General features: G+C 32.1%; 1 protein-coding gene across 1 annotated transcript in view; it reads right to left on the reverse strand.

The window, feature by feature from the left end:
• ADAMTS6 (ADAM metallopeptidase with thrombospondin type 1 motif 6) overlaps positions 1–16,207 on the reverse strand; it is a 297,675-nt gene that overhangs the window by 114,372 nt on the left and 167,096 nt on the right. The window contains exon 9 of the mRNA XM_035014519.1: positions 7,944–8,090. Within this exon, the coding sequence (XP_034870410.1) occupies positions 7,944–8,090 (147 nt within the window). The remainder of the gene's footprint in view (positions 1–7,943; positions 8,091–16,207) is intronic.

Here is a 16,207-nt window from a genome sequence, read left to right on the forward strand (position 1 = left end):
AACAACCACCACCATGGTTGTAATTCCTAAAAGACCTAATCTATATACTCCTCTAACTTGGGCAGAACAATAGATGCTGTAGTAAGACATGTCCAAAGGTTCTTGAAATATTTCACTAATAAATGGGCAGAATGACAGATGAGGCCAAGATCCAAAGTTCTCTCAAGTATATTAGAAGTGTTTAGTCTCTCAAAAATTTCATATTTCATCTAGGGTCATCAGAGTTGGAAAAGAGAATGTTCTCCTCTCTGCAATTTCTGCTTTTCAAAGTATGCTTGCACTCAAACATAATATTTTAATTCAGTGGAACAAATAACATAAAGATCGCCAAAAGCCAGACAGAATACCTTAGTTTAAAGAGCTTTATACTTTGCTAAATATAATTGTTCATTTTTTTAGTCAGTGTGCATAAAATAGGACAGATGCTTTTTTACTTTCATTTCACATGTGAGTAACTTAGAATTTTTAAAGAATTCCTATGCCAACATTTAAAAATTTTTTCCAACATTCCTGTCAATTGTGCCAGCACTTGTGTTTTTTTTTCCAAATCTTTTCCATCCACTTTGCCAAAGGAAAATAATTTCACAAGTAGAAGTTCCTCAACTATTATTTAGGACAGTACAAATTTTCATTTATAGATAAGTAAGAAAGAGCCATGCATAATAATGAGTTTCATATTCACTTATTATTTTGTCATACTTCTTAAAAGGTAAAAGTTAATTTGCTATATAAAAATGTGTATTTGCACAGCAGCAAATTAATACATTTTTAAAAATTGAACCATACTACTCATAAGGTGATAGATCAAAAAACTCATGGGGCAGAACACTGTCTTCTTTACACCCTTTCATTTACACCCCTCTTGATTGGTTTTTCATCAATAAAAATATTTAGATGGAATAATAAATGTGTTACTAATATAGATGAGTTTATTATTGGCTATTATAATCATTTCGCTTGTCACTTTGAAGGTATTTAACAGAAAACACCTTTTTTTACCCAGCTATCCAGTTTTCATGACAGAACGCTTTTTACTTCCTATTTATTTACTTTTAAAAATTGACATGCACCTCAGTAAGAGAAACTCTTTCCAGATGAACTTTTAAAATAGCAAGCTCTTTTTATTTTATTACATAAAATATCTTTAATCTACATAGATATGCAAATTTTAGGCAAATGCAATTCTACCAGTAAATTCAAAATTTTATATTAAGATTAATGATAGAGGTCAAATGTGAAAAGCATACAGAAAGAAGACAATTTTGATAAAATGTAATATTCATAAAATAAATCAATTAGCAGTTTAATCCGTAATTTTTCTTCCAAAATATCAGTTTCATCTCCATCTACAACAGAATTATGGAAGTCTTTATGAAAGGATTGAAATATGTTAAAAAAAAATCAAGTTAAGTACTACTATAAATCAATGGGAAAAATTTAAGTACAGGGTCCCATAGGCAAAAATATTTGCCGATAGCATAACAAAGCAAGTATACAATATAGTCACCTAAGTAGTGTTAACTCAAAATCTATTGAAAATTATTATACATAATTACTTGCTGATATAGAAAATTAACCAAAAACCTAGAGGAAGTACTATATGGACCCCTCCCCCAAAAGAGGTTAAGAATAGATACCCTGGGGAAAAATTATTTTCTGATAGCAAACTGAAATTTGGCTTAATCCAGAAGGAAGAAAGAATAATTGCTTCATCTAAAGTTCTTATTCCCAGGTATTGATGATGTTCTAATCATGGTTCATGTTCTTTAAAAAATACCCAATCCAACAACCATTGGAAGGGCCTCTAGACAATAAAGAAGGCATGTACTGTGGCAGCCTGTGGATAAAGTCTTCTGATAAGATTTATTCCAAAAGTGGATTTTTGTTTCAATTTTTTCTAAGTATTTACTGCTTTGTATTAATGTTGTTGAATTAAATATCTAGATAAGTCTTACTCTCCTTTTCGGTATATTTTCACAGAAGAATAAAACACCGTATGAAATAAAATATAAACAAAAAAATAGAGCTTTATTAAAATGGACGTGTATTTAGGAATACAGCATCAACAAAAGGCCTTTTGAAATGGGTTTGGCTATAGTATTGTACAAACCACTAATGCTTACATGTCAGATGTCTTACCTATTATCGGCTCTGGGGAAACAAGGGTAGGGATATGATTTGAATTGTTTCTACATTTTGGGTAGAAAATGTACTATATATTTTTCTTCTACTAATCACATTTGATATGTATAGTAAAACCTGGATTAAACTATTTGGAGGGTGTGGTAGTTTTCATATTTTAATTCTTTTTTTTTTTAAAAGATTTTATTTATTTATTTGACAGAGAAAGACACAGCGAGAGAGGGAACACAAACGGGGAGTGGGAGAGGGAGAAGCAGACTCCCTGCCGAGCAGGGAGCCCGATGCGGGACTCAATCCCGGGACTCCAGGATCATGACCTGAGCCGAAGGCAGTCGCTTAACCAACTGAGCCACCCAGGCGCCCCATATTTTAATTCTTAACTGGAAGTTAAATGATACAAATATTTTTTGCATAGTGTTACTAAAATTTCCTGATACTTTCAAGTACGTTAAATCTCTAGATCATAATTATTTTAATTAACTCTTAGAAAATAATAATTCTGGATATTTCCATGCCTCTGAGTCATCAACTGCCATTATGAAATACCACAGATATAAGTGTAGAAGGTAGGGGACATGGATCTGAGAGATGTATATTTAACCCCAGAAGTGTTTTTTTCCTCTTAGAAAATTCCCAAGAGCTCAACCCTAATCATACCCTTCACTTTCTCCAGAAGAAGTAACTAATATTATGACTTTTAATATAATTATTTCCATGCTTTTTTTTAGTAATTATTCATCTCTCAATTATTGATCTGCCTATTTTTGGACTACATAAAAGGAGTAATAGTGTAGGTTTTCTTTTGTGACTTTATTCTTTGGTTCAATATTATGAATGTGAGAAACATCCATGCTGATATGTATAGCTGTAGTCTGTTCATTAATGTTGTTAATATTCCATTTAAGACTACGGCACAATTATTTATCCATTTTTCTATTAACAAACATTTGCATTATCCTTAATTTCTGGAAATTGCAAAGTATGTTGATATGAACATTTTTGTACAGGTCTCCTGGTACAAATATTTTTTCCTTTCTCAACATTATTAGATGAGTTATTTTCTTATATTTTGTAATTGCATCTATTTAACAAAAGGGAGATATGAGTAATTGTTATTAAATCTAGGGTTCTAGCTAATTAATATAACCATACAATTCTTCTGATGCTGAGTCTAGTGTTATTTATGTTACTCTTATCAAAATAATAATAGTAGTGGTGTTATACATAAATGTTCTTGATTTTTCTCATCAAATGGCACTTTTAAGCATAGATGGTCTGTGCTTTGGTCATATGCAAATTTTTCCACTCAGAAAACAGAAACCTCACTCTAATAAATTAAATGAAGAGCACTGTTGGTTTCCATCTATGAGATACTATTATAACTTATTGTTATTAAGTAGTGATATACTTGTCCCGAGCAAAACTATATACATAAAAAGTAGAACTCTATTTCCGTAGCAGCATACATTTCACTACTAAAAGCCCAATCTTTATTAATATCTACAGCAATAAAGATGATAATAGACTCTACTTTTGCTTATGCATCTAAGACAGAAAAAATGTGTATTAGCTTGAGAACATGCTTTTTCCTAGATTATGAAATTCTTAGTAAATCAAAGTATATTTACATTTCCAGAAATCTTTGCAGCATGATAGCAAAATCATATTTCATGTATTCTACCTCTAATTTAGAGAAGTCTTATTTACATAGTTTGAAAATTAGCCTTAAAATGGGAACATGAGCCACAGTTGAATCTTCAGCTAAAATTTACAGATCCCTATGTAAAATATGCACCCTTGGCTTTGTTTCCAGAACACATGAGCACATTTTCCTAATTGCAGTTTTAGATTTTTTACTTAAACAATTATACTATAAAGTATAGACCTTCAGCCTACAACACAGTGGGTCAATCTAAAAAATAAATCTTTCTATATAACCCTATACATATCTTAACAGTCTTTTAACAACAACAACAAAAAGTTAATATTTAATGCCGACTCCTATTTTCTACCACAAAACTGTGCTCATACACCTTATATAAACAAAAATGAATTAGACTGTATTATCTGTGGCAAGTCAAGTGTCTTACCTACTAGGTTATTGTAAACTGCTTTATCAGTCTTCACAAAACAAACAATAACTACCTTCTAAAATGAGTTCCTCTAAGTCAGACCTTTCTCTCTTGCCCTCTGTATGACTGGGATGCTTGAAGAGAACTGAATTTGAGGCTTCCAACAAACACCGTACTGCTAATGATTTACTCCCCTATGCTCTCTTCTCCATATGTAATTATGACTTATCAAAGATTTTTATGAGTTAGGGCAAAGTCCCGAAAAAAAGGCCTGATAAATGGAAGGAGGAGAAACCTGTTTTGCTGTTTCTTGGGCTCCATATAAAAAGAGGGCCCATCTATGGAATTGATTTCCATTTAAATTTGACCTTCAAAGTTAATTGCTATAGAGGAAATGTGAGTGTCTCAGTTATCCTGTTCATCTTATATCACTTTCCTTGTAGCTCTTTCTTTCTAGTTCACCTTCTGCCATTATATTGCCTTTCTTTTATTCAGCTTCCATCCTTTCTGTGAAAATGGCTAGTCTGTATTTAATTTGGAGCTGTAGGAAATTTTGCTATGGATCTCTGACAGTTCAAACAATTTAACAGACTTTAATTTAAATAGAGCAAAAGTTGATTCACAGAGGCTCCGGAATTTTTGAAAACTATATGAAATTACTCTGTACTACCGCTAAGTGGTGGAAAATGTATGAAAAACTGGCCTAAACTACTTCTGGCTGCCTTCCACTGCCTGGTAAATTAGCCCATAGTCATCAATGAGTGTGAGCCATAATACCAGGTTCATCTTTCTCTATTTTCTAAATAAATAAGTAAATAAGTCCCGCAGGCAGATAGGAAGGACACTACCTGCAAAGCCGTCGTCGAAAACATCAGAAGCTGGCATAACACGTCCATTTTAACGGAAATGGGTTCTTTATTATTTAATCAGGACGGCTTCTGGGCGATTCATGAACCACTTATTGAATCACCGAGTTTAAGAAATCTGAAAAAAAATATTGGGAGTTGGTAAAACACCATCTCCTGATTGATCAATAGCACCTAGTGTTTCAGAAAGACACGAGAGACTTTACTCTATTGGCATTTAAAGGCCATGGAATTGTTTTCAGTTGAACATAGTGAATAGTGAATCTCTGTAAATCATAGAAAGCTCATTGTTAGAATCCACCATCATCTTGGGCCTATACAGTCACTAAGTAAAGAAAGGTATGCATTTTGTTGGCTGGGCTGTAGTTCCTAAACAATTCATCTTTCAAGATTTCTTTTTCTTGAGAAGAGAAACTAAAATAAAATGTTATGAGTCTTTTTGAGCCAACTATAAAACATAAATGTAACCTCAATCCCTGATCAAAATATCACTGGATTTTTAAAAATATCACACATAGCTGTTAAAGCAATTAAGCCAACTGTATTAATAAAAAGGAACAAAGAAAATCAAGAAAGTTACTATTATGTCTTTGTGCTCCAGTGAACTGACCTTTTTAAAGGGCGCTGTGTTTAAAAAACCTTATTGCTTGGTCAGATTATAATCAGAGTTGTTTAGTTTATTATTAAAAAAGGGAAAAAAGCCAACTTTCCCCAAATCTCTACCTATTGTCTTTCATATCTATCTTTTACTAATGGCTTTTACTGTGTGAGCATTCCCATGAGGATGCACAACAGAAATTTTTTTTTTTACAACAGAAATATTTTTATAAAATACAGGATAAATAAGCCCTTTAGAACCCTGTCAACACCAATCATGCTTACATACAAAATGCAAAGAGGCAATAAGGCTTAAATAATGCTTTTTGGATTAATTCTTTTAATTAATTCAATGGAACACTTTATTGCAACCAGTAATAATTTTACATCTCTCACCAAATCTGTGGTGGTTTCTTAACAGTAATTAGTAATTTAGGGATTCCCTTTCCAAGTATTTTAACTGCCTTAATACAGTTTCATCAAGGCAGGGTCTGGCAAGACCTCAAAACTGGTCCTTGTATTAAGTATACAAAGATGGTCCTAGCAAATAGGCTGGGCAAAATAAATGGATAGGGGAGAAAGAAAATTGGTACTTAAAAAAAAAAAAAACATGAGGAGAGAAGACTTCAAAAATGCACAGGCATACTGAGCATATTATACAGTTAGTCTTTCTGGTGATAGACACTAAGATTCCATTATAAAAACATGAGCCAAGTCAAAGGAGAAATTCCAGATTTGGCTTGATTTCTGGAGAAAGCAGATCTTCAACAATGTTTAAAATTTAGGTAATATGATCTCATTAAAAACATCTTGGAAAATGATAATGCTAGGGCTTTGTGTTAAAAACCACCAAAAGATGTCAAACAAATTTTCTGTCATCTATCTTTATAGCTTTCAACCCAGTTTTGGCATGAGGTAAGTACAGTGTTATAATTACCTATTACTAACATTAAATATTTTTAGGTTATGGCATAATTTTTCTGAGGAACTACCTTCTGATATGAATTTCCAATTCCTCCTATTTAATTATTACACTAATTCAAAAAAGGCCATTTTAAACATTTATCTTTTGATCTCTAATTGATGAAACCGTTGTGCTAGGTAATTTAAAATCTCTTGTTTGGGGTTTTAAAAAAATACATAATTTTAAGTTTTCAGAAATTTCAGCTATTAGCAAATATGAGCCAAACATTAATAAATAATATTACCTTACATAACCTAACTGAATTTTGAAAGCTTTAGACCATTGTCATATAAATGTGAACTTTGAACAAAGACAGTTTTTAAAAAGAATTTCTGTAGTTCACGTGTGTTTTTTCTATGATTCACTTTTTCACAGAGTAAATTTTACTCTCTCCTTCCCAAAAACACAATGGCACAAAACAGCTGAAAGTAATGATAGAGCAATAAGGTTTAAAGCCTCGATATTATTTAAAATAATATCTATCACTTAATGAATGTCTACTGTGTTTCATATACATTATAACATTGTACATAATTATATATATACAAAAACCTGAAGATGTATGTATTTAACATGTGAGGTCACTGAAGATTATGAAAGGTCAAGTAACATGCCCATGGTCACACAGTTAGAAAGTGAGACCTAAGTCTGTAAGTTTCTGAAGTCCAATCCTAAAGTCCTATGCAGGTGAGATGTGGAAGAATATCTGCTTTCATAAACATAATTACACCTCAGCTAATTTATTTATTTCACATTTAAGTAACCAGACTCTTAGAATATATATTAAAAGATCAGCAAAGAAGTTCTCAAACTACAGAAAAGATGGGTCACATAATAAATTTTCAAAGACAAATTTTCATTTTCTCATTTTCATTTGCTGGGTGTTTGGGTTTTTGTTGTTGTTGTTTGTTACTATTAAATACTTCAGCATTCCTAAAAAAAACTTAGTTTTTTCAACAACAAAATGAAATACATAATCACTGAAATTAAGTTTGGCCTACACACTATTAAGCTGTGTAAATCTAAATTCTTTCTGACATTGTTTCCCATTTATTGAACATTTCTGACACTCACATCATCAACCCCACTTATAGCCTTGCTCCACATTCTTTAATCTACCAAGTTCTGCTTGAGTATGAAGGAAAAAATTTGCCACAATGATATATTAAAGTATTTTGGGAACAGCCTGAAATATCACCCTATAAAAGTTACTCATTATGCAGTTTGAAGCACTACATATTAGGCTTCTACCAATGGCTTACTTCTGGAGCAATTCATCATCACTCTCCAGAGATTACTTACTCTAGAAAGCTGGTGATATAGTCTCGACTGCAGGCAGACCAGGAAAAAGGATTGGTATTTGCAGTAATGTGAGCTGCCATAAGTTTTGCTGCTTCATGACCTTTCGTCCCACAAGAATTTCCAATTCCATCATGGTTCATACCAAAACTGTTTTAACAAGGAAGAAACATAAGAAACATAAAAGAAAGAAATAAAAAAAAAATAAAACAAATGAACCCCCAATATATCCTTTATTTCCTTATTTGATCATTTGTTAGCCTTATCAACATATAGCTTCTATCAAGATCCTCTAAGGAAATACAGGATTAAAGTTAAGGAGACTACAGAATAATTCTATAATACAATTTATTTTTAAATCTCTTTAATTGATCATATACTTTCAAATATTAACTTACAGGATACAATCTTTCCTTGAACAGATAAGGAATATATATTAATCCTCACTTTATAGGTATGAAAAACTGAGATTTAGCAAAGATAAATGACCTATTAAAGATCATACAGTTAGTAAGTGTTAGTAGAACCTGCCTTTTAACATCCTAGAGGTCATGCTACCTCACTATGCTGAATTTAAAAGAGAATTATAAATATATAGTTATAATCCATTGAGTTCTAGGTTAAAGGTCAAATACAAAAATCATTTCCTTATTAATATAGATAAAAGAGAATTCAATACATATGCAATTTATGTTTGTATGTGTATGTGTGTTTTCAAAACGCCTTTTGAAAAATCTTGATACATTTAAGGATTATGATTATAGAGTTTTTCTTTACCTCGGTTTCCCTTCATTATTCAAAGCTTGTCTTTGCCATTTTCCCCCTGTGTCCTATAGCCATGCTTAGTGCTATTATCAATGTGATATAAAAACATATCTCAATGATTAATCATAAATTTTTTCTATAAATGATATGAATATGAATAAATTTTAGTCTTTCTCCACAGATAGCCAAAAGCTTTCACTATTAGTGAAAAAATAAAGTTATGTGTCCATTGTGACATCCTAATAAATATACCATGATATGTGTTCAAGGAAATAAGTAATTTGTGTGACAAGAGTATAAAACAGATGAGGACAGTTGTTGGAGAAAAAATTGGAAAGGTACTTGAGAAGAGAGAATTACAATAATTGAAAGTAAATAATAATTTTGGCAGTGCAGAGACACTGAAGATTTCTGAGCAAGAGACTATGGAATTGATCTGTATTTTAGACAGGTCATTATGGTAATTCTATGGTGGAGACATTGGAGTGGGAAGAGAATGGAGGCAGGGAAAGCAGATGGAAGATCATTACCAATTGAGAAATGATGTAGGTCTGAATAGGGCACTGGATAGAGAGGTGGGATTATATTTGAGATATGTTTAGGAAGCTGAATGAATTGGTCTTTATAAATACAATATAAAAGAGCCATAATAAAGATATATCATATGTGGGGCAAAGAGATGAAACTAGTAATTCACATGGAGGAACAAACATAAGCAAAGAAAGAGAAATATAGAAGAGTGTTTACCCAGAGCCCTAAATTAAAACACCAAGTAACCCACCAAAATAACCAAAAACTAAATACACCAGTATTTAGTCTTCTTATTTGACATCAACAAACTGGAATCAGTCTCTTTGAATGATCTTCTAGGAACATGATGGTGGAGTTTACAGTTTATAGAATTAGATATAATTCTGTCAAAACAATCACCTGCAGAGTTACATAGAAAGCTCCATAATGTAAATTTATAATTCAATAAACAATATTCTATACTTCTCTCAAAGGCTGATGCTATCATGTGAATACTACTATTATTCTTCTCAAATGATGATAGCTTTAAAAAAATTATTTCCTTTTGGCAGCAGCCTTATACATATGCCTGAGTCATATGAAGATAGGTATAGGCAGACACAGATGGTTTTAAGAAAATTATTTTCAAGATCTTCAAATTCCTTATGTATTCTTTTCTAAAAAAAAAAAAGTCAAGCTTCTCCTTTTTATATCTTATTTCTCCTACCTTATAAAAGAAAAACTTATCCTTTACTCATCTATAATTTTACAATAGTTCATTGCCTTGGAGTCTAAAAATGTGGGTTTCAAGAAGAGACAATCAGAACCATTTTGTATCAGTGTTGAGAAAGAGAATGATTTTAATGATTGAATAACATGTAGTTTCTTGTTTTCATCAAGTTTACAAGAGAATAGAATCAAATTAACAGTCAATGGGTTGTTAAAATTTTTTTCTGATGCTAGATCACCATTGGTTATGTTCTGACAAATAATTCAAAAGGAGTTCAACGAACTGAGTGATATTTCTACAATAAACTCTTTTCATCTATTTATGTGAACAAATTTTCTCGGCATTCAAATCTATAAAAACAAAATCAAAGAGTCGAATTGATACTGAAATTCTGCCTCATTCTAGCAAGAGAAACAAATACAGCAATTGAAAAAATATAACTACAGGCACATTTTCTATAAAATTTTATTTTTAGATTTTATTATTTATTAAAATATGTAATATGCACATGATTCTCTGATCAATAATTGGCTAACAATGATTGTAATGTAATGAATATATAATTCAGAGACCATTTTTCCCTTTATTATTACAGGAAATTTTGTAAATGTAATTGCAATTTATATACATTTTTGTGATGGAGATATGATATAATTAAAATACTTTAAAGTATAAAAATATATTTTAAAATATATTAAGAAATACTAAAATATACATCAGGATAGACTCTGGCTGGGAAAGAAAGACTAAATATATTGAGTTAAAAGAGGGAAAAAATGATGCAAATTTTGACTATAAAACAAGAACCTGTTCACATATTTTTTAAATGCATAATGAAAGTCACCAAGATGCTATGGCATTTAGATTCAATTGATATATTTAAAAGAGGCATATAAAGTTTTATTTTTTTACATGCTAATATTTACAGTGCTCTAGAAATTCTATCCTTTGCAATTAAAAGGTTGAGATTGTGTCATTTGTGACAACATGGAGGGTGGACCTAGAGGATATTATGCTAAGTGAAATAAGTCAGACTAAGAAAGACAAACACATCATATGATTTCACTTATGTGTGGAATCTAAAAAAAAACCAAATAAATAACAAACAAAAAGCAGAATCAGACCCATAAATACAAAGAACAAAGTGATGGTTGCCAAACGGGTAGGGGTATGGGCAAAACAAGAGAAGGGGAGTGGGAAATACAGGCTTCCAGATATGGAATGAATAAATCAAGGGAACAAAAGGCACAGCATAGGGAATATACTCATACAGTATGGTGTCAGATGGTAGCTATGTTTGAGCATAATGTAAAAACTTGTCAAATTACTATGTTGTACATCTGAAACTAATGTAACATCGTATGTCAACTATATTTGAATAAAAATTTTTTTTAAAAAATTCATGAATTCAAGTACATAAAGGAGGAAATCTTACAAGTTCTATTTCTACTAACAATCTTGAGGTGTCAAATGCAGATAGTTATCCTAAGGACTTAGGTTTCAGTTGTCTAGAAGAATGTATACTTTTGTAGCTTATATTTCAAATATAAGAAACCCCAAAAATGACCTGACCAATGTTAAGAAGTTCACTTACAGTGACACAAAGTAAAATGGGAGTTTACAACTGCTATTCATGACATCAACTTCAAAAGATCCCTCTAATAGGCCAATCAGGCTGAAGCAGAAGACATATATATATATTTTTTTATAGATATATATATCTTTATATATATATTTATTTATATCTTTATATATATATCTTTATATATATATATGTAAAGATAAGTTCCCTCAGTCAGTCAGAGAAAGGCAAATACCATATAATTTCATCATTTATGGAATTTAAGAAATAAAACAGATGAACACAGGGGAAGGGGGAGAAAAAGAGAAAGAGAGAGGGAAGAAAACTGTAAGAGACTCTTAACTATAGAAAACAAACTGAGGGTTGATGGAGGGAGGTGGGCAGGGGATGGGCTAAATGGGTGATGAGTATTAAGGAGGTCACTTGTAGTGATGAGCACTGGGTGTTAGACATAAGTGATGAATCACTGAATTCTACACCTGAAACCAATTTTAACATATATATTAACTAACTAGAATTTAAATAAAAACTTGAAATAAAAAAATAAAATAAAATAAAATAAAACAAAGATAGGTTCCCTGCTGAGGAAAGTCTATCTCAGTGAAGAGTTGGTAAAAGAAGTGAAACTCATTAGTGATCAGAAAGAATAAACAAGAGTTCACATTAAAACCATCACGCTGGCAAAGATTAGAATGTTACCTAGAACTAAGTATTGACAGTGGTCTAGAGAAACTGGGACCTTAGTGCCCAACAGTTGTACTGTGGTCAGGGTAGCTGTTCTGGAGAGCAATTCGGCAGGTCTTCGTCAAATTAAATAGGCAGATATTTTATGACCCAACAATTCTATTCTTGGATATGTATCCCAGGAATATTCCCAAAGGGAACATGTATGAGGATGTTCATGACAGAGTTATTTATGATAGCAAGTTGTTAAAGATAATCTAGGTGTCTGTCACTGGGGAATGGATAAGTAAATGTTGGCAGATGCATATTATGGGATACTAAGCAGAAATTGGAAGCAGCAAACAAGATAGATGTCTACATATAAATATGGGTGGATCTTAAAAACACTGAAAAAAATTAAGAGAAGTAAAAAGATCTATAGTATTATATTATATCATATAAATACATAAGCAAAAATTAGATACACACTCAGATAACAAAGAAAGGTCAAGGAATTGTTCCAGATTAAAGACTAAAGAAAAATAACTAAATGCAATAGGAACTAGACTGGGTGCGGGGGGTGGGGCAATTATAAAAAACACTGCTGGGACAATTGATTAAATTTGAATACAGACTGCATATTCGATAATAGTATATCAATGTTAAATTTTCTAGTTTAATAATTATACTGTGGCACAGAAGATATTTTTTCACAGATACTGAAATATTTAGTGATAAGGCACAGTCTACAACTTATTCTCAAATAGTTGAGAAAAAAATACATGTACATATACAGAGAGATATAAAGTAAATGTTGCAAAATATTAATGGTATTTGAATCTAAGTAAAGAGCACATGGGAAATCTTTCTACTACATCAATTTTTCTGTAAGCTTGAAATTATTTCAAACTTAAAATATTAAAAAATAAACACATACATATACAATCTGTGATATTTTACAAAGATACATATGGATTCAAATATACATATCAAATTTATTAGAGTAGTTATCTATGGAAAAAAGAAAGTGGAGTGGGAAATGGGATTATAGAAACAAATACATATTTACATGTATTAAGTAAGAAGGGTCCTTGGTGGGACTGATAATGATGTTGTGCTAAGAACTAAGGATACATAGATAAGTGATGATGATAGATAGATAGATATAAATAGGTCAATAAATGTAAAATAAACTCAACTCTCTGCTCTTGAGTTTCACAAATAATAATTAAAAAAAAAAAAAATGAGAGCAAGAGCAAAAGAGTTTGGTAAACATGGGGCCCACCCCCATGAGTGAACAGTGGTACCAAGACAACACTTCCATGGTTGGCTTTATGTGTTCAATAAAACAGTTCAGATTACATAAAGGTAAAGATTCTCATTTGAGGAGGGTTTTATGAACAGATATTGGGAGAAAGATAGAGGCAGAGACACAGAGAGAGAGACTGACAGATTGGGAGACAGTCTCCCTGGGGCCTCTTGTGATTCTCCACATTTTGTTGGGTATTCCAAGTCTGCAAACTTTATGCTTTAACCAGGTCATTTCAGAGGATAACTTTGAGAAATAAGGTAACATCCCCCCTGGACAAAAAGCAGGTTTACTTACTACTTGCTCTAAAAGTGGTAGATTCCCCAAGCTCAATGTTTCTCAGTTATGATGCAAACCCACTGTGTATGAAGCATTCATCTAGGCCATATTGTGTTGCCCCTGTGGGATTAGGGGCCAAGAGAAACCAAATAAATATGCTGATGCTCATGCTGTTTACTGTGCTGTAAGTAATAAAATCCTTTGTCTCTGACCCAAAAATTTCATGTCTTTTGCTAGCATCCATTTGACAGCTATAGGCCAACTTATTAGGTTATAAGTAGGGTAAAGTTAAATCTCAAATCCAATGAGAGAGAAGACTGTAGTTGATGAGGATAACATACTCAATTATGAAAAGCTAAGTAATTCGGAAAGCAAATTACTTCAAATTAGTATTAATTTTTAAAAAACCGAAGCCCAAATTCTCAATAATATCTATTAAAACAAAGTGGGCTTTTTGTTTTGTTTTCTTCCTAGGAGGTAAATTGAATGTTGAAGATTTCATCTAAATCTCCCAGGAGATACAAGAGAAGACCAGAAATTTCCTTTCTCATGTCTTATTATTTCTTTTTTTTTTTTTAAGATTTTATTTATTTATTTGACAGAGAGAGACACAGTGAGAGAGGAGCACAGGCAGGGGGAGTGGAGGGGGGAGAGGCAGGCTTCCCGCCGAGTGGGGAGCCCGATGCAGGGCTCGATCCCAGAACGCTGGGATCATGACCTGAGCCGAAGGCAGGCGCTTAACGACTGAGCCACCCAGGCGCCCCTGTCTTATTATTTCTGTTCCTATCTCAAAAGTTTAAAGGACACATCTTATTTCTATACTGTTAAGTAAAAAGTTTCCTCCCTTTTTCTCTAAGATACCACCTAAAAGTAAGGAAAGTAAGAAAAAGAAACAAAAATTCTTCATTTAATGAAATGTAGAAAACCTCTAAAACCATAAACCCACAACATTATAAGGAATGTGGAAGGATGACTGAATTCAGAAAATCAAAGATGAATGCAGCAAGACACAGAGAGAGGACAACAATAACTGAAGATCTCAGCACAAAGAAGCAAAGCATATTTCTTCAAAGTTAGGTGCAACAATCTGGGGGGTAAAACCAACAATACCTTCTGTGAACAACTGGAGTAAGGGAAAAAACTGTTGGAATATACACCCTTGTTCTAGTTGTCAGAAGAAGAGGGGGCTGGGCTTATTTGTATTGGAGTCACACAAATTAGATTTGCAGGAAGCAATCTGTCAGTAAGGAAAGGTAAAAGAGAAATTCTATCTTGCTAACAGTTTTATAAAGGAATACAGTGTTAAAGAACTTGAATCTCATACACTATTCTACATCACTAATAAATTGCTGATGAGAAAATAGCTCTGGCCCCTACCCATCATAAACCTTCTACAAATAGTTCATACAGAAAAATCTAACTCGTTCAAAGACGTGAGTCAAAAGGAACAAGAAGTGCGTACAAATATATTAAATAAATAAATAATCAGAACAGAAAAACACAAATAGAAGAAGGACACTTAGCAAAAAAAAAAAAAAAATGGTACAGTAAAGATAAAAAGTGGACACATATGAATTCAAACAAACTTAATGAAGCCATCATTTTATAAAAACAAGAATTTAATGCAGAGATACAAGCAATCAGGGAAGATATGGCAAGACGGGATGAAAACATGAACTATCTGAGGAAATAAGTGGGGGGAAAAGAAAAGTATCACAGGAAAAAGGCCATGCTGAAGTAGCAAAAAAAAAATTAGGCAACTGCTAAAAGCATTTCTCACAGGAGTAAAAAGCAAGCAAAATGAAAACCGACAGGGTTTAAAAGGGTCAAAGAAATACAACATATATATCATTGTTGTCCCCCCAGCAAAGAGCCAAAATATTAAAACAGAAATAAAAGTGATTATAAAAAATTCAAGAAAACTTCAGAGAAATAAAAATGGCTAAAATCTAATCAAAAGTGAACTATTTTATGTCTTAGGAAAAACTGACACAGAATGAGTTCACACAGAGCCACAGCTTAGTTAACTTACTGGACTTCAAAATTAAGATATATTTTGGGCATTTGGGGCAAAAGAACAAATTACTTATAATGGTAAAACAATCAGATTACCCTCAGATTTCGCCATGGTGACATTTAACACCACCTCACCACAGAGTAATGATTACCAAGAATCTTGGACTCAGCCAAATTGAGTATAAAAATCATTTTGAGCAAAAACTCAAGGAATAGAGGTCTCATGAATCATTCTTACAAAAACTACTACAAGATAAACCTCAGCTTGGTTTAAAAATAACATAAAAATTTAATGGCTTATTGACACTATTTGAGTTTCATAGCAGGCAATGCATTCAACAAAATGAAATTTGTAACGAGTCCAATTAACTCTCTTGTCATACTTTCTAATGATATTTTTTATTTGTTGTTTT

Source organism: Mirounga leonina, unplaced genomic scaffold (assembly GCF_011800145.1).
Source record: "Mirounga leonina isolate KUSES-001 unplaced genomic scaffold, KU_Mleo_1.0 Mir_168, whole genome shotgun sequence".
In the NCBI taxonomy this organism is placed as follows: Eukaryota; Metazoa; Chordata; class Mammalia; order Carnivora; family Phocidae; genus Mirounga; species Mirounga leonina.